Below are 23,575 nucleotides of genomic sequence, written 5' to 3' on the forward strand. Positions count from 1 at the left end.
AGTGGTGTCGTCACCCATGCAGGGTTTCCCGAGGCAATTGATGGTACCCCACAGTCTCCCTATTTCCCCTCCTCAGGTCTCTCAGGAGCCTGCGTGGGTTAATTCACTGACAAGTTCTGTACAGCATTTGTCGGACGTGTTACAAGGGGAGTCTGTGTTGCGGCCTCACAAGCGGCCGGTGGCGTCTGTCTGCTCCTTATGAGGATGACGAGGTGACGACCGATGATGGGGAGATTCTGGATCTTTCTGACCAAGAACCTCTCCGTACTAAAGAGTCGGACGCTAAGTCCAAGGTTTATATTCCTGGCCTTATTCGTGCAGTCCGCACAACTATAGTTATTGAGGATGATGATCCTCCGGTGTCCAAGTCCAAATATGCCTTTTTCAAGGATATTAAGGGTGACGCCACAGTGTTTCATCTTTCGGGTCAGTTAGTAGACCATTTAGAGGAGGCGTGGAAACACCCTGGTAAACGGTATCAGCCTCAAAGACGCTTAGCGGTGGCTTACCCGTTTGCGGACTATTATTTCTCTAAGTGGGAATCCCCTCCTCAGGTGGATTCTCATGTGACACGCCTAGTCCGAAGTGCCACATTGCCCATGCCCTCCATGTCCTCCTTGAAGGATTCTACGGACCGTAAGGTGGAGATCTGCCTTAAGTCCATTTATTCCCTTGCGGGGGGGGGGGGGCATCCAGACCGGCTATGGCCGTATGTTGGGTAGCCAGAGCTATGGAGCGCTGGGCTGATAGTTTGGAGGCGTCTTTGGATTCCAACTGTTCAGCTGAACAGGCCGAGTTGGTAGGCAATCTCCGGGATTCGGCCACTTACATCAATGAAGCGGCCTTGGATATTAGTACCCTCACATCTCGGATTTCTTCGGCAGTGTTTGCTGCTCGTCGCACCTTATGGTTGCGATCCTGGAAGGTGGACGCTGATTCCAAAAAGGGATTGGAAGCTTTGCCCTTTAATGCAGAAGTCCTCTTTGGTCCGGATCTGGACAAAATTGTGGCCACGTTGGCGGCAGCCAAGTCTGCATGTCTCCCGTCTGCTGCGGTCCCTTCCAGTTCGGGTGTGTCGTCCTTTCGGCCTTATAAGGGCCCAGGGTAGGCCTAAAGAACAGTCCTTTCCCCGACAGGCTGGCACCAAGAAATCGGCCAAGCCCAGGAAACAGGCCTGGAGTACCAGACGTCCGGCCCCTAACTCTGATGACAAGCCTGCGGCCTGACTGTCCGGGCCTCCCTTTGGGGGATTCCAAAGTGGGAGGCCGCCGGCTGCAGTTCACCCAGTATTGGTCGGCAACTACGACAGACATTTGGGTTCACGAGGTGGTTTCTCACGGGTATGCCCTCTCCTTTCGGCACAGGCCCCCATCCCGATTCTTCACCACGGGTCTTCCCTTAGACCAGAACAAAGCCATGGAACTGCGGAAGGTTTTGCACACTATGCTCCAGGTGGAGTTATAGTGCCTGTTCCATCCTCCCAGAGGGGCCAGGGTTTCTATTCCAAGCTATTTTTAGTGCAGAAACCCAATGGGTCGTACCATCCGATTCTCAACCTCAAGGCCCTCAACAAGTCCTTGCAGGTGCCGCGGTTTCGGATGGAGACCCTACGGTCCATCATTCTGGCGCTGGAACCTGGGGATTACATGGTGTCGTTGGACATACAGGACGCTTACCTGCATGTCCCTATTCTTTTGCGTCACCAACAGTTCCTCAGGTTTGCAATCCGCAACGATCACTTTCAGTTCCGGGCGTTACCTTTTGGCCTGGCGACAGCACCACGTGTGTTCACCAAGGTTATGGTGGTCATGGCGGCGTTCCTGCGGCTGCAGGGAGTCCGCATGTTGCCGTACCTAGACAATCTTTTGTTGGTAGCAGGGTCTCCAGGGCTCCTTCTACGCCACTTGGATCTGACCATTGCAGTACTGCAACGGCACGGCTGGTTGATAAACTGGCAAAAGTCCACCCTGATCCCGTCTCAGAGAATTCTGCACCTCGGAGCCTTATTGGACTCCAGTCAGCAGAGGATCTTTGTGACGGGGGAAAAGATCTCTGCCTTGCAGTTGAGGGTGCGCAGTTGTCTGCAGAGTCACGTGTGTCTCTACACTCGGCGATGAGGTTACTGGGCTCCATGGTGTCAGTATTCGACATGGTGGAATATGCCCAGTTTCACTCCAGACCTCTGCAGTAATTGATCCTGTCCAAATGGAATGGACTGCCTCAGAGTCTAAAATCCAAGACGACGGTGCTCACTCCGGAGGTTCGCCTGTCCCTTGCCCGTTGGTTGCAGACGACCCATCTTAACTAGGGTCATCCGTTTTGGGTGGCGAACTGGGTCCTATTCACAATGGTCGCCAGCCTTCGGGGCTGGGGAGCGGTCACGGGTCCACACTTGTTCTAGGGCAGATGGCGGAAAAGGAGCTTCCAATAAACATCTTGGAACTCTGCGCCGTTTTCAATGCTCTCCAGTAGGCACATCGGGTTCTCTAAGGTCACCCCGTGCAGGTCCGGTCGGACAACGCCACCACCGTGGCCTACATAAATCGGCAAGGAGGAACCCGAAGTCGGGCGGCACTGGTAGAGGTGTCCCGCATCCTGGTCTCGGCGGAGCGCAATCTCCCGGCCATATCAGCAGTATTCATCCCGGGAGTCCTCAACTGGGAGGCGGACTTTCTCAGTCGCCAGGACATTCATCCGGGGGAGTTGTCTCTGCACCAGGACGTCTTTCAACTTCTGGTGGACAGGTGGGGTCTTCCAGAGATCGACCTCATGGCGTCACGGCACAACAACAAGTTGCCAGTGTACAGGTCTCGCACAAGAGACGAAAAGGCGTCTCTGGTGGATGCTCTGTCCGTCCAGTGGACATTCCGGTTTGCTTATCTCTTTCCTCCGTTTTCCCTTCTTCCACGGGTAATCTGGAAATTCAAACAGGAAGGAGGGACGCTACTGTTGATAGCTCCCGCGTGGCCCAGGCGGCTCTGTTTCTCAGACCTTCAGGGTCTGTCCGTGGACATTCCTCTGCGGTTGCCGCTACGACCGGACCTGCTGTCACAGGGTCCTTGTCTTCGCCCGGACCTGACTCGGCTGTCTTTGACGGCGTGGCTGTTGAGACGGCCATGTTAAGGTCCAGGGGATTTTCCAGCTCTGTAGTACGAACTATGCTAAGAGCTCGGAAGCCATCTTCTGCAAGAATATACCATCGTGTGTGGCATACGTTCTTCCAGTGGTGTCGGCCGAGAGGTTATACACCTCGGGAGTTCCGCCTGTCTAGAGTGTTGGCTTTCCTACAGGTGGGACTAGCCCGTGGGCTTCGCCTTGCTTCTTTGAAGGTGCAGGTGTTTGCCCTGTCTGGTTCCATCGTAGGATTGCTACAATCCCTGATGTGCGCACCTTTATGCAAGGTGTTCTTCGAATTCAGCCGCCATTTGTTCCACTGGTGGCGCCTTGGGATTTAGCTGTGGTCCTGAGGGCTCTCCAGGGACCGCCATTTGAACCACTGGGCTCAGTGGACCTTAAATGGCTGACAGCTAAAACAATTTTCCTTCTGGCCATCGCTTCGGCCAGACGTGTTTCTGACTTAGGGGCTCTATCCTGTAGACCCCTTTCCTGATTTTTCATGGGAACAGGGCAGTGCTGCGCACTCATCCTGAATTTCTTCCCAAAGTTGTTTCTCGTTTTCATATCAACGAGGAAATCGTTGTGCCGGCTTTTAACTCACCTGACCTTTCAGTGGGTGAGGCCACTTTGGACTTTGTGCGGGCCTTAAGGATTTATGTTGACCGCACTTCTTCGTTTAGGAAGTCGGACGCCTTGTTTGTCTTCTATGGCTTCCGTAAAAAGGGTTGGCCTGCTTCAAAGCAAACTTTGGCAGGTTGGATTCATATGGCCATTTCAGAAGCTTATCTTCATGAAGGCGTTCCGGTTCCATCCTCTGTGAGGGCTCATTCCACTAGATCTGTGGGTCCTTCGTGGGCAGCTCGACGTGGTACCTCTGCAGTCCAGATCTGCAAGGCTGTCACGTGATCCTCTGTCCATACCTTTTGTGAGGTATTATGCGTTTGACACCTTTGCCTCTCAGGATGCTGACTTCGGGCGGCCGATTCTCCTTTCAGCACAGGAGCGTCCCCCACCCTTGAAGGATACTGCTTTGGGACATCCCCCAAGGTATCCTGTGGATACCCTATGGACCCTGATGTAGAAAATATGAGATATGGTAAGAACTTACCTTTGTTATCTCTATTTCTACGAAGTCCATAGGGTTCCACAGGACTGTCGCACCTGTGCTGCAGATGGGCTTTACTCTGGTCACTGGTTTTTCCGTCTCCCTCTGGTGAGAATGTGATTCTTGTGTGTCCAGATCTTTCTTCTCTCTCTTCCTTCTCCTCCGGCCTATGGCTTGGTACGTAACTGAGATGCCTTGACTCGGGGGCGGGGTATAGGAGGGGAACCCTAGTGCTTCCTGGAGGCTGAAAACTTAACTCTATGGTGCCCGATGCCTGACGTCATTACCTATACCCCAAGGTATCCTGTATAACCCTATGGACTTCGTAGAAATAGAGATAACAAAGGTAAGTTCTTACCATATCTCATTTTTTTTGGGGGGGGTGAAAATAAGTACTCCCAGCAAATTTAAGGTACATGAAAATGGGTGCAAGCATGGTTAAAAATCGCAAAAGTGAGGTTTCAGAAAACGTGAAAAAAGCACCTTCAGCAACCACCTGCAATACAAAAACCTCCCCTATAATTGCAGACCCCCACAAAGTCTATTTTGCTAGTTTTTAAGTTTTGTACCCTAACTTTGTACTTTTCCGTCCTCTTTTTCTAAGCCATTTTTTTTTTGGGCACAGTTAACCTTTGGTGACCTGTCCCAAGGGTGCAGGGTGGTTTTCCCACCTTTGCACCCCAAAACCGCAATTCTGCACTTTTTTCCGCCTGGTTTCATAGGTGAATCTTTTTCGCCTACACCAATAAATTGAGTTTTCGCACCGGCGAGAACAATTGAATACGGGGATAAGTTTTCGCCTGGCGAAATGACATCACCGGCGAAACTTTTTCGCCGGAAACGGCTTTTCACACCTAATTAGTAAATATATAGAGGCATTTTCAAAGTGAGAGTTTTTAGAAGTGGAGATGTTGCCCATAGCAACCAATCAGATTCCACTTAACATTTAACTAGCCCTTTCTAGAAGATAATAGCTAGAATCTGGTTGCTGTGGGCAACATCTCCACTTCTAAAAACTCTCACTTTAGTAAATTTACCCCTAATAGAGAGCATCTGTCTGTTTTCTTTCTTTATAAAGTCGCTCTACAGGTCTAAATTTACGCTGCTACTTTAAGAACACGTACGATGTATAACCTGGTTTGCTAGCCAGTAAATTAGTCATCTGTAGGTGGAAAACTTTGTGTCTGTGGTGCTGCTGCCGAAAAGTCACATCTCCTCAGCTCTGCAGGGAAAGGAAGATGTTCCTGAGCGCTGAGTGTTATTTCAGGTCAGCAGCTATTACCATCCTGAATACCCCAATCTGTCATTCCCAATGAGAGCTGCGCAGTTCACACAAAAGCACAGGCTGCAAATTACTATGTGTCATGCATTCTGCGCCCACGCCCTGCGTCTTACACTGCTCGCTAGCTCCTGTACACCCACTCTCCGTAACCTAGACATCGCTATTGTTCTAGTCTGTTTAATTAAGAAGAGCGTGTTCACTTCTTCCCTGCATTGTACCAGCATCATTGAAAAGTTTTTATACCCTCAGACCAATGAGGATTTAGTCATTTTACGGAAGTATTTTTTTTTTATTATAATTTTTTTTTTAATTACTTTTATTTAACTTTTTGCTTTCTTGTATTGCATCTTAACTGTTAAACCCCATCTAAATCCACAACAACGGATTACATGATGAGCAGTTAATATGGACAGAGTAATTAACAAGGTGGCAGCCAACATCCTAGGCGGGGCGGACAGACCTCATTACTACTGGGAAGCTGCAGGATTCTCGTGCGCCTCCCTCGCCAGTTACTTCCAGTAGAGCTGGAAGTAAGGTGGGTGGGTGGGGTTTTATGCTCTGCGCCGTGCAATGCACCCTACACGCCCGCGCACCATGCTTAATGGTCGGGCTGGCGCTGATCCTAGGTACCCCCCCTAAATCCAACTTGCTTTAGATGACCGACTTGTGAATAGTCTTAAAGATCACATTATATTTACATCAATAGTCTTATACGCTGTCACAGACCCACTTCTAAGAGATTTCAATAATCTCCTCATTGTCAGCACTCGAACCTGCGTGAAGCTGGAGTGTGACTACTTATTCTCAGATTCTGCCACCACAAAAGGCTGGTTTGGGAGCAACCCGCTCCAAATAAGAAGTCTGGAGTTCCCCCCTACCTAGGAAAAGATCTTAAGTCAGTCAAAGTTGTTATTCCCCCAAATAATAACAGATAGTATCTAGCATTGGTTAGCTGAATCCACAGGCAAATATTCACCGAAACCAATCTTAATAAATTAAGTTTTATATGTGAAAATACTCCCAAACCCGAAAAGTATAAGACCCCATCATTTTACCATTATCTTTCTGATCAACACTGGCAGTCAGAATGGACTTTATATAAATCGTCCAGCCTCCCCTCTTCTCATGGCATCTTCCTACGACAAATATTTACCCCAGCACCGGGACGTTGGTTATGTAGGTTCATTTGCAGGTCAGAATAGTAATTTACAAATTTCAGTTATACATTTAATCGACATACATGGTTTCATGTGGCCCAATACCTTGTGATGAATAATCTAATCATGACATACGTCTTACATAACTACCCTTTATGGTATATCCTTATTTCATACCATAGTAAAAATGTAATCTTTGGAAAAGGAGCCCTTGGTTTCAGACAGGTGCCAACTTTGCCTTGCCACAAAACTGGAAGCGGATAATGCACCATGGTGTGAGGCGCAGTAGGCAGATTAGCTCCCACTCCGCTAGGCAATGGCAGCTCCTCCCACTCCGCTAGGCAATGGCAGCTCCTCCCACTCCGCTAGGCAATGGCAGCTCCTCCCACTCCGCTAGGCAATGGCAGCTCCTCCCACTCCGCTAGGCAATGGCAGCTCCTCCCACTCCGCTAGGCAATGGCAGCTCCTCCCACTCCGCTAGGCAATGGCAGCTCCTCCCACTCCGCTAGGCAATGGCAGCTCCTCCCACTCCGCTAGGCAATGGCAGCTCCTCCCACTCCGCTAGGCAATGGCAGCTCCTCCCACTCCGCTAGGCAATGGCAGCTCCTCCCACTCCGCTAGGCAATGGCAGCTCCTCCCACTCCGCTAGGCAATGGCAGCTCCTCCCACTCCGCTAGGCAATGGCAGCTCCTCCCACTCCGCTAGGCAATGGCAGCTCCTCCCACTCCGCTAGGCAATGGCAGCTCCTCCCACTCCGTATCCTGGAGAGTACTCGTAGAGGTCAAGGAGCATGTTCTATAGTAATTTGGGGTACTGTGATATCCCTATCCCTGATGCATGTATGAAATGACCCATTCGCATAGAAGTTCTAAACTGCAAGTCTGACAAGTTGTCATTCAGGCCCTGTCTGCTCCCTTAGAGTAACTCAATACATATAAAGCTCAGGATTTTATGCTATAAAATTTTTGGACAATTTCCCAGAGCGGTAAACACACGGCTAACTTATAGGTTCCGGGTTCCGTGTCTGCAATCTATGTGTTAATTCCCAGAGTGTTAGATTTAACACCGATATTTTTTCCTCTCAAGATCAAAATCTTCGCTAGGTGCACCCTCTGCGGCATAACGCGCAGGGATGAGGCACTGAATTATATACCGCAGGGCAGAGCAATTGGCCGCTGGTAATCCTCATGGCTTGTTTAATCTGCCCCTATGTATTTATGAGCTCCCCCACTTTGATAGAATGTGATGTTTGACACATTTTATTGATTACATTTTGTAGGTAAACTCCCTAACTTTTTGTCTCTCGCACACAATATAAAATTATACATATTATATGCATTTTTTTTTTAATCATTTTATACTGGTTATGATAAATTAGAGGCTGTCTCCCTTTATTTTACACCTCTAATATTGCCCTGCCCCTGGTGAGATCAGCCTTTGCCACTGACACATATCTGTTGTGAATGGATTATAATACTGTATATAAGATTTACAGCAGGTTATGATGGGAGATGAGTGGGTCAGACAGACTGGGGGGGGGGGGGGTATCCAGTTAGCCGCGATCTGTGAAAAACTGGGATTTTTCGCTGATTATCCCCTTTTTTTTCCGCTTTATTTATTTAGTTTTATTTTCCCTATCCTATTATTTCAGACTGAATTATAGGACATTTTGCCCGAAAACACACAGGTCCGTGAAAAGCGGCATTTATTATGGACTATTTTTCGGGACACATCAGGTCCCCCAAAAAATCCACAATAAGTGCCGGCGTCGGGCCGTATTTCGAGGCTAATTGGATAGACCCATTGCAATTGATTTGTGCTAATTGGATACCCCCCATAACAACGGCTGTAAGATTGCAGCATTTTAGTGTACATTGCGTTCAGAAAACCTTTTATAGAAACTAGGTGAAGTGGTGATCAAACGTGAACCTGCATTTATCTGCATTTATCTTTGTGTTATATATATATATATATATATATATATATATATATCTCTATGAGAGAGAGAGACTGACTCTTTATCTCTAATAGAAATTACAAATGACAAAAAAAACACTTTTTGTGTATTAGAGACTAGTTCATCTTTCTGCATGGGATTCCATGGCGCAGAGTCGTTAACATTGCGCTTTTACTGCATTTTGCAACAGATCGCCAAGCTGAGACAGCAACTCCAGCGTACAAAGAACAATCGCCACATCAAGGAGAAGGACAGTCCATCGCCTCTTCAAGGAAACCATATAGCAATCGCTCATACTCAGGTGAGTGCACTTGTTGCGTAATCATAGCCATAAATTAAATGCAGGTTCAGCTTGTAATTTTATCTTTTCCACATATCTAAATTGCTCTAAGTGTAATATAATCTGGGCGTATAGCGAGTTACATTTTTGCTTACGAAAAACGGAAACAGTTTGTATACCTAAAATATGAAGCAGAATATAAGTGATCATTGGTTTCTTTTTAGTTTTATTTCCCCCATCAATCACATACAGAATGGCAGATTTTGTTTCCTATCGAACAAATTATTATTGTTTTTTAATTTTCATTTCGTAACCATAGAGGTGCACATGATAAAGGCACACAAATTAGAGCCCTCCCTTTCAACCCTTTAAGCTTTCCAGCGATTCAGAGGCATACAGATAGTCCTTCCATGGCTGCTGTGTGATGCCCGAAGTAGGCTGCAAAGGTGCAATCTCGGTGCTTCTCACGTCTTTTTCTCGCCCACTTGTGGGATTGCCATGGGAAGAACTTCTGCAGGTAAAGATCAATGGCTTCCATACCTGTGCTATGACATGCAGGTAAGCGACTCCTTTCCTTCTCGTAGTGCAGCGCATCTGGCAGAACTAAACAGTGCTTAGGCCCAGTCTTTTTTGTGGACATTTTGCAGCTGGTCCCAAGGGGGCAAGCAAAGGTATTCTACCTCATGACCTCAGGAAATTGATCTTTTTCCAATATGCGTGTTTGGGCAGAGGTCTCTAGTCTCCATTGCAACACAATTGAAGGAGTCGACTTGGGGCCAAGCCTGGTTAAGTTGTTGCAGGACAAGGCCACGAAAGTACTGGAGTACCGCAGTGGTTCAATCCTTTGAAGGATCAGACTCTGAATTTTTGGCAGTGGCCAAAAATTCAGTCTTTAAGATTTCTTGAAATTGGTTGAGGATTTCTCTAGACAACGTGGAGTAGACTACTAAATTCAGGCCTTGCAGTAGGTTGTCCAGCACCCCAACTATACTGATCGCAGTCATAGCAGCTCTTAAAAATGGCCTTAAATTTCCTGGCCTAGGCATCCCCAATGTCTGTGTTTGTGTTGCAGCTGGGACCTGTTAGGCCCATTGTAGCCTCTGCCATGGTTAACAAGGTGATGAAAAAGTGGTTGGAGCAGTTATTTGATGTTTACAATCATAAAAACCCTGAATTGCTTGCGCTGACTGAGTGCATTAATCCAGCGTCCGAATATCTGGGAGACCACTGCTCTGGATGATGGTCTCATTAGGGCTGAATGCTATACACTCTGGAAACAATCTTAAATGGAAGAACAAGAGATCCAATGTGATGGGTAACCGTAAAATAAATGGGCTTGGTCAGCTAAGATACCAGCTGTGAAACCCTCCGTAAAAAGGTGGCATGATGGGCAATCTGCCCACCCTGGGGTGCCTGTCAGTAGAGCCTGTCTAGTTAGGATTTGTGGTTTAGTTCCACTTCAGATGACTGGATGAGAAGAATCATTCAGATAGTCTTCCTAAATACCCCACCCAGATGTTTGTTCACCTTCCCGGAGATGCCGGGGGTGGTAATTTCCATTACCAGTTTCCCTTCTAATTGTCTGATTTTGAATATCAAAGCTTTAAATATCTAGCTTTGGGGTGGACAAGTTCTAGATGGTGTTCCCCATGGAAAACGTGGTTGCAGATCTGCATGTGGGAAGTTGAAATTCAGTTTGGGCTCATCGTTTCTAATTAAGGTCTCTACCTTTTCAAACTGGTGATGGCGCCAAGTGTTTATGAAGGTAAAGGTGGTAATAGCTGCTCTTCTGGGGGCTATTTTTTCTTTGTCTGGACAAACTGTTGATCATCATGGCTGAGTCTGACCTTGCTCCAGACTTATTTGTAAGAGACGACAGACATTTTGTCCCACAGGTGCATCAGCTGCCAATAATCCAGTCTAGCACCTTCCCAGAGGGCAGATTTTCTTTAGCAGTGCAGATTTTGATCGGGGATTCTTGTTTGACCTATAAATGGGGTTGTCATTTGCTTTCTAAATGGTAATTGCTAAATATTCTCCCCCCACCCCTGCAACTCAGAAAGTTCCCACCATACAGTTAATGTATGTATGTATGTATGGGCTGCAGAGAGCCTGTGATCTCTGCCTTGTCACTATACCCTTCTGCACAGCCAGTGACTGGAGACGCACCTAGCCAGCCAAGGGCACAAGGTTGAGCCTTTTTGTTCTCCAGCAGGAGCTGTGGTAGAAAGTCTGTAGAGCGTCTTATGGAAGAGCTTCCTTCCTGCTTTCCCTTCTCGTTTCCTTTCCACGAGGGGACGACATCTCAGTGTTTACAACGTTTGAAAGCTCAAAAATGAAATTCACACACTGCGATCTTAATTATTTAATGTTCTAGTTCGGTGAAATAGCCCCTTTTTTTTCTGTGTGTGTTTGGGGTGGGGTTGTTCTGCAATGTGTAAGTAGAAATATTCAAGTCTGTAGAAATGGTCAGCCTCATTAGGTTTCAACGGAGTGGCACAATTCTGTTTGAAGGCTGAGGACACAGAGCATAGATGGGACTCCCTATGGCAGAGATGAGGAACCTCAGGCACGGGGGCCGTATAAGGCCCGCAGAATCATTTGGTCTGGCCCTCTGAGCTTTTTTTCTGCTAGCCTCATCTGGATAGCAGGGTGCCTAGAATTGCAAACTGCAGGCAGAATCTATACAGCAGTACCACCTGGAGCATTCTTAGGATGCTTCAGATGGTCACACGGCTGCCCTTACAGCTCCCCGGAGCATCCTCTGGATGCTCCGGGCATTGCTGTAATCACCAGCTATTGTGGCCCCGTCCCATGTGACATCGCATGGAAAGGGTGTGGCCTGCACCGGGCCCCTGAATAATGTTATATATATCAAAATGGCCCTTGGCAGATAAAAGGTTCCCCACCCTGCCCTACAGCAACGCCGTAATCTATTAAAGTGTATATAGAGTTAGAATAGCCGTTTTATTTTGAAAATAGGGCCTTGCCTATTTTGTACACTTAATCCCTATGAGAGAAAAATTAACCTTTTTAATGTATGGGAAAACCCTTTTTGTGAGTTTGTTTGCCTTAGTAGTATTGAATAGAAGTTTTCCCACTACTATTCCATCAAGACCTATGACTGTATCCTCTGTGGTAATCTTGGGGGGCAATACGAGATTTGAATTACCTTCTTAGGGTTTGGGCCATTAATGACTTCTTACACCCAATTCTAAAAAGTAGAGTTTGTAAGATGAAAAACTAAAGAGAACTTTCCACCAGCACTGGGGTGGGGCAGGATACGTGACAATGTAATAGTATTGGAGAAATGGTCCTGATGATATGCCCCTTGTACTGTCGGGGTGTTGAGAAGGGAGGGTACAAATTAGAGCTGCTTACCTTCAATGGCAGATATCTTTGATATCAATGGAAGACCACCAATGGTTTATATTGGATGGACACCATAGTAATTTGCACAACAATGGTGCCCTGGCCATGCCACCCCAGTATCAGCGTGGTATGATGTCTCTGCAGTCATGGGTACTGTATATGGAGTATGCATACTACTGATATCTCTTATCACAGAATTGAGGTTTTGTTTTTATAGTACTGACAGGTTTAATGCATCACAGCAAATGTCAGCTCTGTCCCAAGACTCAGTTGAGCTTGTAGTCTAATATTTGGTGTCCTCCTTGCCAGTGTCTCCAGCAAGTGTCCGTGTGCGTACCTGCTGTCCACCACGTCTTCCCCAGGGGGCTATAGAGTTGCTTCTGGCTTGTGAGGAGAATCACTTAAGGTCAATAATTGCTACGTCAGGTGTCCTCTGACATTTTCCTAGTACAATAAGCCTTTAGGCCCATTTTTTTTCCATTTCCAAAAAAACTGCTCAGACATTCCTAAAGTACAAAGACAGATTATCTCTAGGTGCACTAGAACAGAACGTTATAGTGTAACTTATTTGCACATGCAAATATCGAGTGACACTTGTCACAATGGAATGGCAAGCTTAGAACAATTAGAATAGATTGCTTCATATTCTGGTTTGCACCTTTTTAAAAACCATGACCCAAAATAAATCAATGACTGGCTCCAAGCGAACTGGATTTAGCTGCTCTGTAAGAGAGAATTAGAGGTGTCAAACAATGTGAAGCAGCCAGTTGAAAAGTAAAATACTTTAACCCTTATGAGCTTTATTTTTCTCAGACAAATGTGATCGCTCATCAGAACACCTAGTAAAGGGAACATAAGTACAGCTGTATAGGTAATCTGGATTCAGGTGGTATATAACATATATTACATAAGGTAGGCTGCAGAGCTATGACACTACTGTATGGTGCACCAGCCCTGGATGTAGGTGATACACTACCCAGGGGCTCACTGCATCCCTCACTAGACCACCCATGCCGTATAGGATATACAAACTTCTTAATGGCGCTGCTAAGCGGACATTTATTTCGGATCGAACGGACCACCTTAAATTGAATAAAGCAATTCTGATTTAGGTATATTAAATTGCAAAGTTCCTAGAACACTATTCAGTGATCGCGGTGAGCGACAAAATATGTGGCTTTAAAAAAAAAAAAAAAAAAAAGGGTCTTTCCTGACAGTTTCTGGGTCCCCATCCATAATTTATGCTTTAGAGCTCACTATATAACTCTCAGACCTCCCCATACCTCTCAAATGATGCCACACAGAGCCATTCCCCGGCTTTTAAACATTATGCTGCACATTATGCCACGCAGGTAATGCCCAGGTCTTAACATTTTGCCACACAGCCATGCCCGATCTTTAAGCATTAAGCCGCACATTAATGCCACGTAGTAATGCCCCTTACAAATGATGCCATCCTCGGCCTTTACATATTATGCTGCACATTAATGCCCTTTAGTCCCCCTATGCATTGCACCCAGTAGATGACCCCCTATGCATTGCCACTGGCAGTAGTCCGCCTATGCATTTCCCCCAGTAGTGGTCCCCCCCTCCCCTCTGCATTTCCCCCAGTAGTGGTCCCCCCCCTCCCCTCTGCATTTCCCCCAGTAGTGGTCCCCCCCTCCCCACTGCATTTCCCCCAGTAGTGGTCCCCCCCTCCCCTCTGCATTTCCCCCAGTAGTGGTTCTCTTCCCCCCCCCCCCCCCCTGCAGTGCCCCCAGTAGTGGTTCTCTTCCCCCCCCCCCTGCAGTGCCCCCAGTAGTGGTTCCCCCCCCCCCCTGCAGTGCCCCCAGTAGTGGTTCCCCCCCCCCCTGCAGTGCCCCCAGTAGTGGCTCCCCCCCCCCCCTGCAGTGCCCCCAGTAGTGGTCCCCCCCCCCTCTGCAGTACCCCCAGTAGTGGTCCCCCCCCCCTCTGCAGTGCCCCCAGTAGTGGTCGAACTGCAGTGCCCCCAGTAGTGGTTCCCCCCCCTCTGCAGTGCCCCCAGTAGTGGTCCCCCTCCCCCCCCTCTGCAGTGCCCCCAGTAGTGGTCCCCCTCCCCCCCCTCTGCAGTGCCCCCAGTAGTGGTCCCCCTCCCCCCCCTCTGCAGTGCCCCAGTAGTGGTCCCCCTCCCCCCCCTCTGCAGTGCCCCCAGTAGTGGTCCCCCCCCCCCCCTCTGCAGTGCCCCCAGTAGTGGTCCCCCCCCCCCTCTGCAGTGCCCCCAGTAGTGGTCCCCCCCCCCCCCTCTGCAGTGCCCCCAGTAGTCCGTCCCCCCCCCCCCTCTGCAGTGCCCCCAGTAGTCCGTCCCCCCCCCCTCTGCAGTGCCCCCAGTAGTCCCCCCCCCCCCCTCTGCAGTGCCCCCAGTAGTCTGTCCCCCCCCCCCCCTCTGCAGTGCCCCCAGTAGTCTGTCCCCCCCCCCCCCTCTGCAGTGCCCCCAGTAGTCGGTCCCCCCTCTGCAGTGCCCCCAGTAGTAATCCCCCCTCTGCAGTGCCCCCAGTAATAATCCCCCCTCTGCAGTGCCCCACCTTTTTTAACCTTTAGTGACCTGGGCCTAATGCACTCTATGTAGCCTGGGCCTTGTGCCCACCTATATACCAACAGGTCTATTGCCTGAATTTATGCCACGGGCCTAGTGCCCGACAACCCTGGTGGTCTAGGGAGGGGTAAATAATGGTGGCCCAAGGCCACCTACCTGCATGGTGGAAGAGGCTGCAGGGGGGGATCTTCGATAGCTCTTTTTCTTCCTACCCCAGCAGTCCTCTTCGGTCCTCAGTTTCATACTTCTCCCGCTGGCCCGTCCCGACCAGCGCCGCCGCCTCTTCCTTTCTTCCCTCTTGATCACGCCGTCTTCTGGCCTCTTGCGTGGCCGCCGAAACTGTTGCCGTGCCGCTCTGCTCTTCAGGAGGTCTTATTTCCTCCCTCCGCCGTCGGTACTGAAGTTCCCCACACAGCCGCGTTTAATTCAAGACTGGTCTGTGACGCGGCGAGCCGCAATTGGCTTATCGCGTCTACCTCCTATTGGCTGCTGGACTGCGATCCGTGTTTGGCTCGCGGCCAGTGCCAAACAACCATCGCCGACCGTCGCTACTTGGGTTCCGGGCAGTGAGCTCAGCTTAGCTTGCATCCGGAGCCAAGCTACTCCCGCCGCCACTGGTGGAAGGGACCAGGCGGTCCCTTCACCAGGTACCCGCCGCAGTGGCTTACCTGGCGCTAGGAACAAACACACTGTCCCAGCGCTGGGCACGGATGCTATGCCGATGCTGGGATCAGACACTTGAGATTCTGACTCTCATTGGCTGTTCTAACAGACAGCAATTGTGTCTGTTACTGCAGGGGGACGCGCTGTGCTGCAGCCAGCTGTCAGGGATTGGCCACAGCACAGCGCGTCCCCGGGGACCCGGTAACTTTAAAAAAGTGGGTCCCCAGTGCACGACAGCGCGTATTTGCAAACACTGCTATGTAGGTCAGGGCTCGACAAATCCCAGGGGTCAGGTCACCATGGCTACCAGATTTTGCTGCCTGGCTACCAGATTTTGCAGTGAGGGAGGAAGCAGATCCTCCTCAACTCAGGTGGAGATTTGTGCCTTTAGTATTGCGGTGTTCATATCATGCACAGGAGTGCATGTGCTGAGTGTTGCCTGCGGTGACTGCTGTGCCACTGTCTGTCCCGTCCTGCGCTGACGACTCCTCTTCATCCTGGCCTGCTCTGATCCCTCATGTCTGTCCCACTCTACGCTGATCCTCCAGTACGTTCTGGCTGTCTACTGTCTCTTATCTCCGGCTGCATAGAGCTCTCTGGTAGTAGGGTCTATGCGTGGCCAGGGATTGCGGAGCGGCTTCAGAGAGATAGTGGTGTGACCATGAGGGTAGGGGGGGTTCTGTTGTACTTTTTGGCACCATTGTTTTGTGTGAAAAGTGGTCGGTTATTACTGGAGGGTGGAGCAGGGGAGCTGTGCAGAGCAGTGAGGGGGTCTCCATTTTACTGTATCCATTCAACTGTGACCATTTTGTGGACTAGTATAGTGTGTACAACACACAAAGCTGTGCTCCTCACTCACTGCTGCAATTTCTTTTGGTGGTCGTGGTCTGGCTCCTACAATTTCATCCTGGCTCCTAGATTTTAGAAAAATTTGTCAAGCCCTGATTTAGGTGAAACCTAATGATGTGTGAAGTCTCCGGTGAGTTATGTGAGCACTTAGAAGCAGAAGGCCACAAGTTTAATCAGCACTGAAGTCCTCAGCTAGACAAGTATGAGGGACAAATGAGTTGTTGCCTTTGTCAGATAGGGAGGCTTATTAATATGCATGGAAAACCCTTTAACTTTAAAGACTGTTAGTAACTTCTGAGGAAGTCTTCTGTGGCGCCTTTTACAGCTTCGGCACGCCGCCCTCTTTTCTTGCTGCGGTATTTTTAGTATGTAATATAGTATTATCACTATGGCGCCCCAAGGTGTCCGCAGCGCCTTACAGCGTGCGTAAACAAACTGTACTGTAAGTCGCTTCTTGTTTTGTTTATACTAAGTATTGCAGATCATGGACAAGGCTTATAAACTTTGTTGCAGCAGAAGCCATAATACCCAAATGTGCAGTGTGGCAGCAGGACCCAAAGGTTTGGTGCTGTAGTTGGCAGTAGGGAGGCGATGGTATAAGGGAGGCAATGAAAAGCACAAGAGACAAGAGGGCCCTGCTCGTGTGAGCTTACAGTCTATGCAGATACACGCACCCATACCAGTGGAGTGCAGCCCATGTCTGTAGTCACTGGTTAGGGAATGCCGGACATTCATTGGCCTGTATTTAGTCCATTCAGTCCCATGGTTTATCATACAGGTGTGTCCTCCCACACTGCGGCCCCCTCTCAGCATGGTAGGTCCCAGGAGTAGAAATAATACAACTGGGAGAGACAAAACTACTTTGCTACATCGCACTGATTAATTATATGTGCATCATTTGTGTGTGACGGAGAGCCGTATTCAATATGAGCCTAGCCGGGATACTTTTTCGTGGCCCGGACTTTCCGCCTGTTCTGCAGGCAGAAAAGTATCGCGGCCCTCCCTGCTTTACCCCATATTCAATATGGAAGTACGCGAAAACGGGAGCTGGCGAAACTGAAACAGGCGGAAAGTACTGTCATGTTTGGGGAAATCAGCCTGACACCCCCCCAAAAGATGCTCTGACATGGGGGTTAGCTCTGGTACCCCCCAATTGGCTTGCTGAAGGTATTTGGTGATTTTTAAACTAGCTTAATAGCTTTTAAATAGCGTTTTCTATAAGTGATGCAGAATAGTATTTAGGAGTATATTTTTCAGAAAATAACATCCCAGCAAATTTGGGGTACTTGAAAATGGGGGCCAGTATATTTTAAAGTTGCTAAAGTGAAGTTGAAAAATCCACCTGCCGCAAGCGCCTGCAATCAAAAAACCACTTTGGGTATATTTGGAGACCCTTCCCCTTAGAGTCAAGTTCACTAGTTTTTAAGTTTGTACCCCAACTTTTTTTTTTTTTTTTTGCCCCCTTTTTCAAAGTAATTTTTTGGGGTGTTTTTAAGTATTTAAATTCTTTTTGACACAGATTACCTTTGGGGGACTGTCAGAAGGCTGCACGGGGGGTTCCAGCAACGTTGCACCCCAAAACCCCAATTCTGCCCTTTTTTCCGCCTCCCATTCATAGGCAAAACTTTTTCCGCCTATTACATTGCATTGACTTTCCGCCTAGGCGGAAAGTCTTTTAAATTGAATACGGGGTAGAAGTCGAACAGGCGAAAATGACGTCATCGGCGAAAAGTTTCTGCCCAAAACACGCGGAAACTGACTTTTTGCCTCAAATTGAATACGTCCCTGAGTCTGAATCTGTGCGAAGTGCGGCAATGCAGCGGCCACGGCGATATCTTACGCCAAGTTCTGTTGTGCTTCATCTGCGACTTGGTACGTGTTTAAAACTAATTGCAATGCGGTTGAAGTCGCAGCCCGGCATCTCTGGTGCACTGTGAGTGGTGGACCTCTGTGTCTGCGATGTGTACAAAATGCAAATTAAAAAATAAAATACTGTACCTTACACCTCTCGGCTCAGTCGCGCCGGGGGTCTTGCGCATTGAGCGTAGGAGTATGTGATCTCTACACATTTTGCTTCTGATATCTGTGTAAGGTGACACGTCAGGGGGTTTGAGTACTAGTCACGCGAAGCCGGATTTGAATGCATGAGCCCCACCTTACTGTATTTTTTTGTCCGCCATACTGGGCGACCGGTAACCTGGAAACTCGTCTGTTCTGCAACAGCTCGAAGTATTTGACAGACGTCATATTTGTAGATGCTTCCCCATTACTGTGTTCTCCTTTTTTATACTGTGTTCTAAAAATCTCTTCTCTGTATCCCTCGTTTTAGGCTTCTACATCCAGATCAATGCCGGTGCCCACAGCCAGTATCCTGGTACCAAAATCCATAGGCTCCCGAGTTCCATGCAGCGTTGAAGGAATAAGTCCTGAACTTGAAAAAGTCTTTATTAGGGAAACCAGCGAGCGAGACGGAGGCAAGGTATCGCCTTCGTGTGTTTGTGTATATATAATATATATTCAGTTGTCCACAAAATATGCTGGTGCTGTATAAATAAATGTTAATACGTAATGTTCATATATATACTGTATTAGTAGGTTAATGACAGACTTGTGGGTTTACCGTCTCTTCATTGTATGTCAAAGCATTCTTAGCAAAATGTTGCTGATGTGCGGTAGCTCATGTGAAGATTGCCATATAGAAATTACACAGACTATCGGATTTGCTATTTTGCTCGCAGTTGTTGTCTCAGTTTAACATCTCTTCTCTCTCAGATCTCCCATATAGTTCTGATTATAAAAGGAGACTTTGGTTAATTTTTGCTTTGATTCTGTGGTCGCCTCTGCACTGTTCGTAACTTGCCACTGGCTCCTATCTGGTGGCGGGTTCCATTCCAGTGCTAGATTACACCTGGTCGGGGAGTGCACGTGGTAGGTGCTTAGTTCTGCTGCTTTCCCCAGAGATCAGGGACATTGGATTTATCCGTCAGGCATAAGCTACAGGTAGTTATTCTGGGCAAGGGGAATCTTCCTGCTCTTATCTGGCACCGCAATCTACAGGACACCTAAAGATCTATCATGCCAGCTCCTTCTCATATCCACGTGAGCAATGAAGTAGATGGCACCAGTACAAACACAATATATTATTTGGTATGTTTCCTAGCACGCATGTTCATGTTGTGCCTAGCGTGTCTACGGGGAAATCTGATTGCTGTACTGCTGGCTAAGACCTGTGGATTAGTAACTGTGCGACAATCAGAATGCAGTAAGGAAAAGACTCTATTTATGTGTAGCCGCCATAATCTACAGTATTGTACAGTCCAAGCGCTTTATTCAGAAACAGGACTCCCGGTGAGCTTACAATCTCCCTACCACTTGCAGCGTAGACACTTGGATACACCTGCTCATTAGCAACATGTGCCTGGAAATAATTTTAAATTGTTGGCCAATATTTATCGGAAGCTACACAGTCACCTTATTATTATATCATCCGTTGCCATGTAGGAGAACCAGTCTTACTCCATCTGACACTACAGTCCTCAGCTGCCTCTAGCCCATGCAGTAGCAGCTGTGCTGCACATAGCTGAGGTTAGTAGAGGGCTGTAGGGGAGACATTGGGGCTAGGTACTTCTCATGTTGTAAAGCACCGACTAATGAATGGCCCTTGCTGTTGAGTCTTTTAAGCTGGGTACACACTAGGTCGTCCTGCCGGCCGACCTATCTAACGATTGGTAAGTGTATACCCACTTGCCAATCGTCTGCCCGATGTGCCGAGATTGACAGCTCAACTGGGCCGGCCTTTAAATCGCCTGCCCAGTTGAGCAGTCAATCACTGCTGAGTCCCTGCAGCATGTGTGCGGCACGTGTGTACGGGTCCCTGCAGCATGTGTGCAGCACGTGTGTACGGGTCCCTGCAGCATGTGTACGGCACGTGTGTACGGGTCCCTGCAGCATGTGTGCGGCACGTGTGTACGGGTCCCTGCAGCATGTGTGCGGCACGTGTGTACGGGTCCCTGCAGCATGTGTGCGGCACGTGTGTACGGGTCCCTGCAGCATGTGTGCGGCACGTGTGTACGGGTCCCTGCAGCATGTGTGCGGCACGTGTGTACGGGTCCCTGCAGCATGTGTGCGGTACGGGTCCCTGCAGCATGTGTGCGGCACGTGTGTACGGGTCCCTGCAGCATGTGTGCGGCACGTGTGTACGGGTCCCTGCAGCATGTGTGCGGCACGTGTGTACGGGTCCCTGCAGCATGTGTGCGGCACGTGTGTACGGGTCCCTGCAGCATGTGTGCGGCACGTGTGTACGGGTCCCTGCAGCATGTGTACGGCACGTGTGTACGGGTCCCTGCAGCATGTGTACGGCACGTGTGTACGGGTCCCTGCAGCATGTGTACGGCACGTGTGTACGGGTCCCTGCAGCATGTGTACGGCACGTGTGTACGGGTCCCTGCAGCATGTGTACGGGTGATTATATCTATCGGTGTGTAGCCATCTCAAGTCCTTAGCGCTGTCTTAAAAAGAGATTTGTGCAGGGTGTGAAAAATAGACACCGCTAATTAAGTCATGAAGTTGCTGCCTGTCCCCTCTCGCTCCCCACATGGACTGTCCGTCTACACCAGAATTCAGCAATATAGAGGAATAAGGGGGCCGCCTGCAGCTCCTCCCTGGATGCCGGTGACTCTCAGCACGTATCATATGAGAATGTGAACGCTGTATACAGCCAACAGGAGCGGTTACAAGAAGAGGCCGCGCACAGGACTCCGTGCTCAGCTCCTATGATCACTGATCTTTTGCCTATACACACGCACACACACACGCACACACACGCACACACATGCACACACACACACATCACATGTACAGTGTATTGTTTTCAGCATCATTTAATAGGAGGAAACTTTAGGTCCATCTCTTTTTAGAGAGATGAGTTATACGTGTCTCTTCCATTTTCCCCTCCAGCCTTTAGAAATCCCCGATGGACGCAGAGCACCGTTACCCTCCACATATCGTAGCAGTAGCACACGCAGCATCGACACGCAGACTCCTTCCGTCCACGGGCGGAGCAGCAGTTGCAGCAGCAGCCATTCCCCATGTGCGTCTCCCTCGTGTCCCCCCGAGTCGCAGGAAGGCAGCCCGTGCTCCACAGACGACTTGCTCTATGACCGGGATAAAGGTGAGTGTGCCGGTGGCAGCCTCGCTCTCCTGGCCTTTAACTCTTTGTTGCTTTTTCTTGTGCTAAGTCTCAGTCTATACTGAACCCGTCTTGGTCTTCTCTGCCATGTAGTGTTACCTCCATCTCTGCATTTCCTTACCATTTACTTGTTACAAACATCTTCCATAGATTGCTTGAGACTGCAGCTTTGTCAGGTCATAGTAGAAGCATGTTTGAGCTGTTGGAGAATGAGACCTTGGGCAGGCACCATTGATCCATACTAACATCACTGACGCACACTTTGTATTTCCGTTCTTGCTGGGTGATGGGTACGGAGCAGTTACAGTAACCCCCTTCTCCATCCTGTACTTTCCCTGGAGCGGCTGCTTCTGATCCACCTTTGTACTTCTTACAACTCACACCTTCTTCTCTATTGCGGATGACGGCATTGTGCCGCTGTGAACCTATGGATTCCCACGGCTATTCTAGCCCTTGAGCTAGTGTCCTGATAATGCTGTTAAACAAAAGCTGTATGGTTTTATATGGTACGTTCTGCTAGTTTTACATCCGAACAGATGTGTAACCAATGTCCTGCTACAGTGCTAAATGCAGTTCTTCTAAACGTCAGTATCACGCAGAGCCGTCACCTGATATTACATTACTCTGGCCACACACAGCCATATTTGTCAGTTAGAGGCAATTGGCCTGATATTACGCCAGCAGATGATCGATAATGCAATCCATGCAAATACGGGAAGAACATACAAACTCCACCCAGATACGGCTCTGGCCAGAATCTACTGTAACCCATGACCCCAGCACTATGACTCTTCTATGCTAATGGCTGAGCCATTGTTCTGCCCTGTTGATCAGATTTCTAGGCACCATGTCACCAGCATTGCTGAGCTATTCTAATAGGAACAGTGTAGACACACTGATCTCACCTGACGCTGCCAGTACAAACGAAGCAGGAAGTACTGGGCCTAAATGAGGCAAAAGGAAATTTGCAAAGACCCATCTTATCCATAGGCATCGTAGTGCGTGCACTGCAGCCCTGGGAGATGAAGGGAATGGCTTCCATGTGATAAAGAACTTATATAGCAAAAAGCAACAGCTTGAAATGTGGTCAGTGCAATTTAATGTAGGATGCTTTCTTTAATGAGAGAGATAGATAGATATATATATCTATTACACACACATCCTTGCAAAAGTATTCACCCCCTTTGCATTTTTCATGTTTTGTTTCCTCACAACCTGGAATTATAATGGATTGTTTGAAGGTGTGCATCACTTCATTCACAGAACATGCCTACAACTGTGAAGTTGTGTTTTTTTTTTTTTATATTGTGAATCAAACAACATTTAGGACAACATAACAGACAACTTCAGCGTGTATAACTATTCACCCCCTTAAAGTCAGCACTTTGTCGAGCCACCATTTGCGGCAATTACAGCTGCAAGTCGCTTTGGATAAGTCTCTATGAGCTTGCCACATCTTGCCCCTGGGATGTTTGCCCATTCCTCAAGGCAAAACTGCTCCAGCTCCTGCATGTTGGATGGTTTCCGCTTGTGAACAGCAATCTTCAAGTCTGACCACAGATTCTCAATTGGATTGAGATCTGGGCGTTGACTAGGCCATTCCAACACATTTAAATGTTTCCCCTTAAACCACTTGAGTGTTGCTTTAGCAGTATGCTTCGGGTCATTGTCCTGCTGGAAGGTGAACCTCCGTCCCAGTCTCAAATCACAGAAAGACTGAAGCAGGTTTTGCTCAAGAATATCCCTGTATTTAGCACCATCCATCTTTCCCACAGCATGATGCTGCCACTACCATGTTTCACTGTGGGGATGGTGTTCTTGGGGTGATGGGATGTGATGGGTTTGCGCCAGACAGTGTTTTCCTTGGTGACCGAAAAGTTAAATTTTAGTCTCATCTGACCAGAGCACCTTCCTCCATACATTTGGGGAGTCGCCCACATGCCTTTTGGCAAACTCAAATCATGTCTTCTTATTTTTATCACTAAGTAATGGCTTTTTTCTGGCCACTCTTCCATAAAGCCCAGCTCTATGGAGTGTACGGCTTATTGTGGTCA

The 23,575-nt window shown here is 48.5% G+C and overlaps 1 protein-coding gene and 1 non-coding gene across 2 annotated transcripts in view; both read left to right on the forward strand.

Moving 5' to 3' along the window:
- GLCCI1 (glucocorticoid induced 1) overlaps window positions 1-23,575 on the forward strand; it is an 84,896-nt gene that overhangs the window by 44,515 nt on the left and 16,806 nt on the right. Inside the window, exons 4-6 of the mRNA XM_088442246.1 lie at window positions 8,809-8,919; window positions 18,663-18,812; window positions 21,290-21,503. Of these exons, the coding sequence (XP_088298372.1) occupies window positions 8,809-8,919; window positions 18,663-18,812; window positions 21,290-21,503 (475 nt within the window). The remainder of the gene's footprint in view (window positions 1-8,808; window positions 8,920-18,662; window positions 18,813-21,289; window positions 21,504-23,575) is intronic.
- Window positions 19,174-19,306, forward strand: LOC148511472 (small nucleolar RNA SNORA54). The gene has a single exon (XR_015868731.1). It is a non-coding gene; the product is annotated as a small nucleolar RNA SNORA54 (small nucleolar RNA).

Source organism: Taudactylus pleione, unplaced genomic scaffold, assembly GCF_031769625.1.
Source record: "Taudactylus pleione unplaced genomic scaffold, aTauple2 ptg000306l, whole genome shotgun sequence".
In the NCBI taxonomy this organism is placed as follows: domain Eukaryota; kingdom Metazoa; phylum Chordata; class Amphibia; order Anura; family Myobatrachidae; genus Taudactylus; species Taudactylus pleione.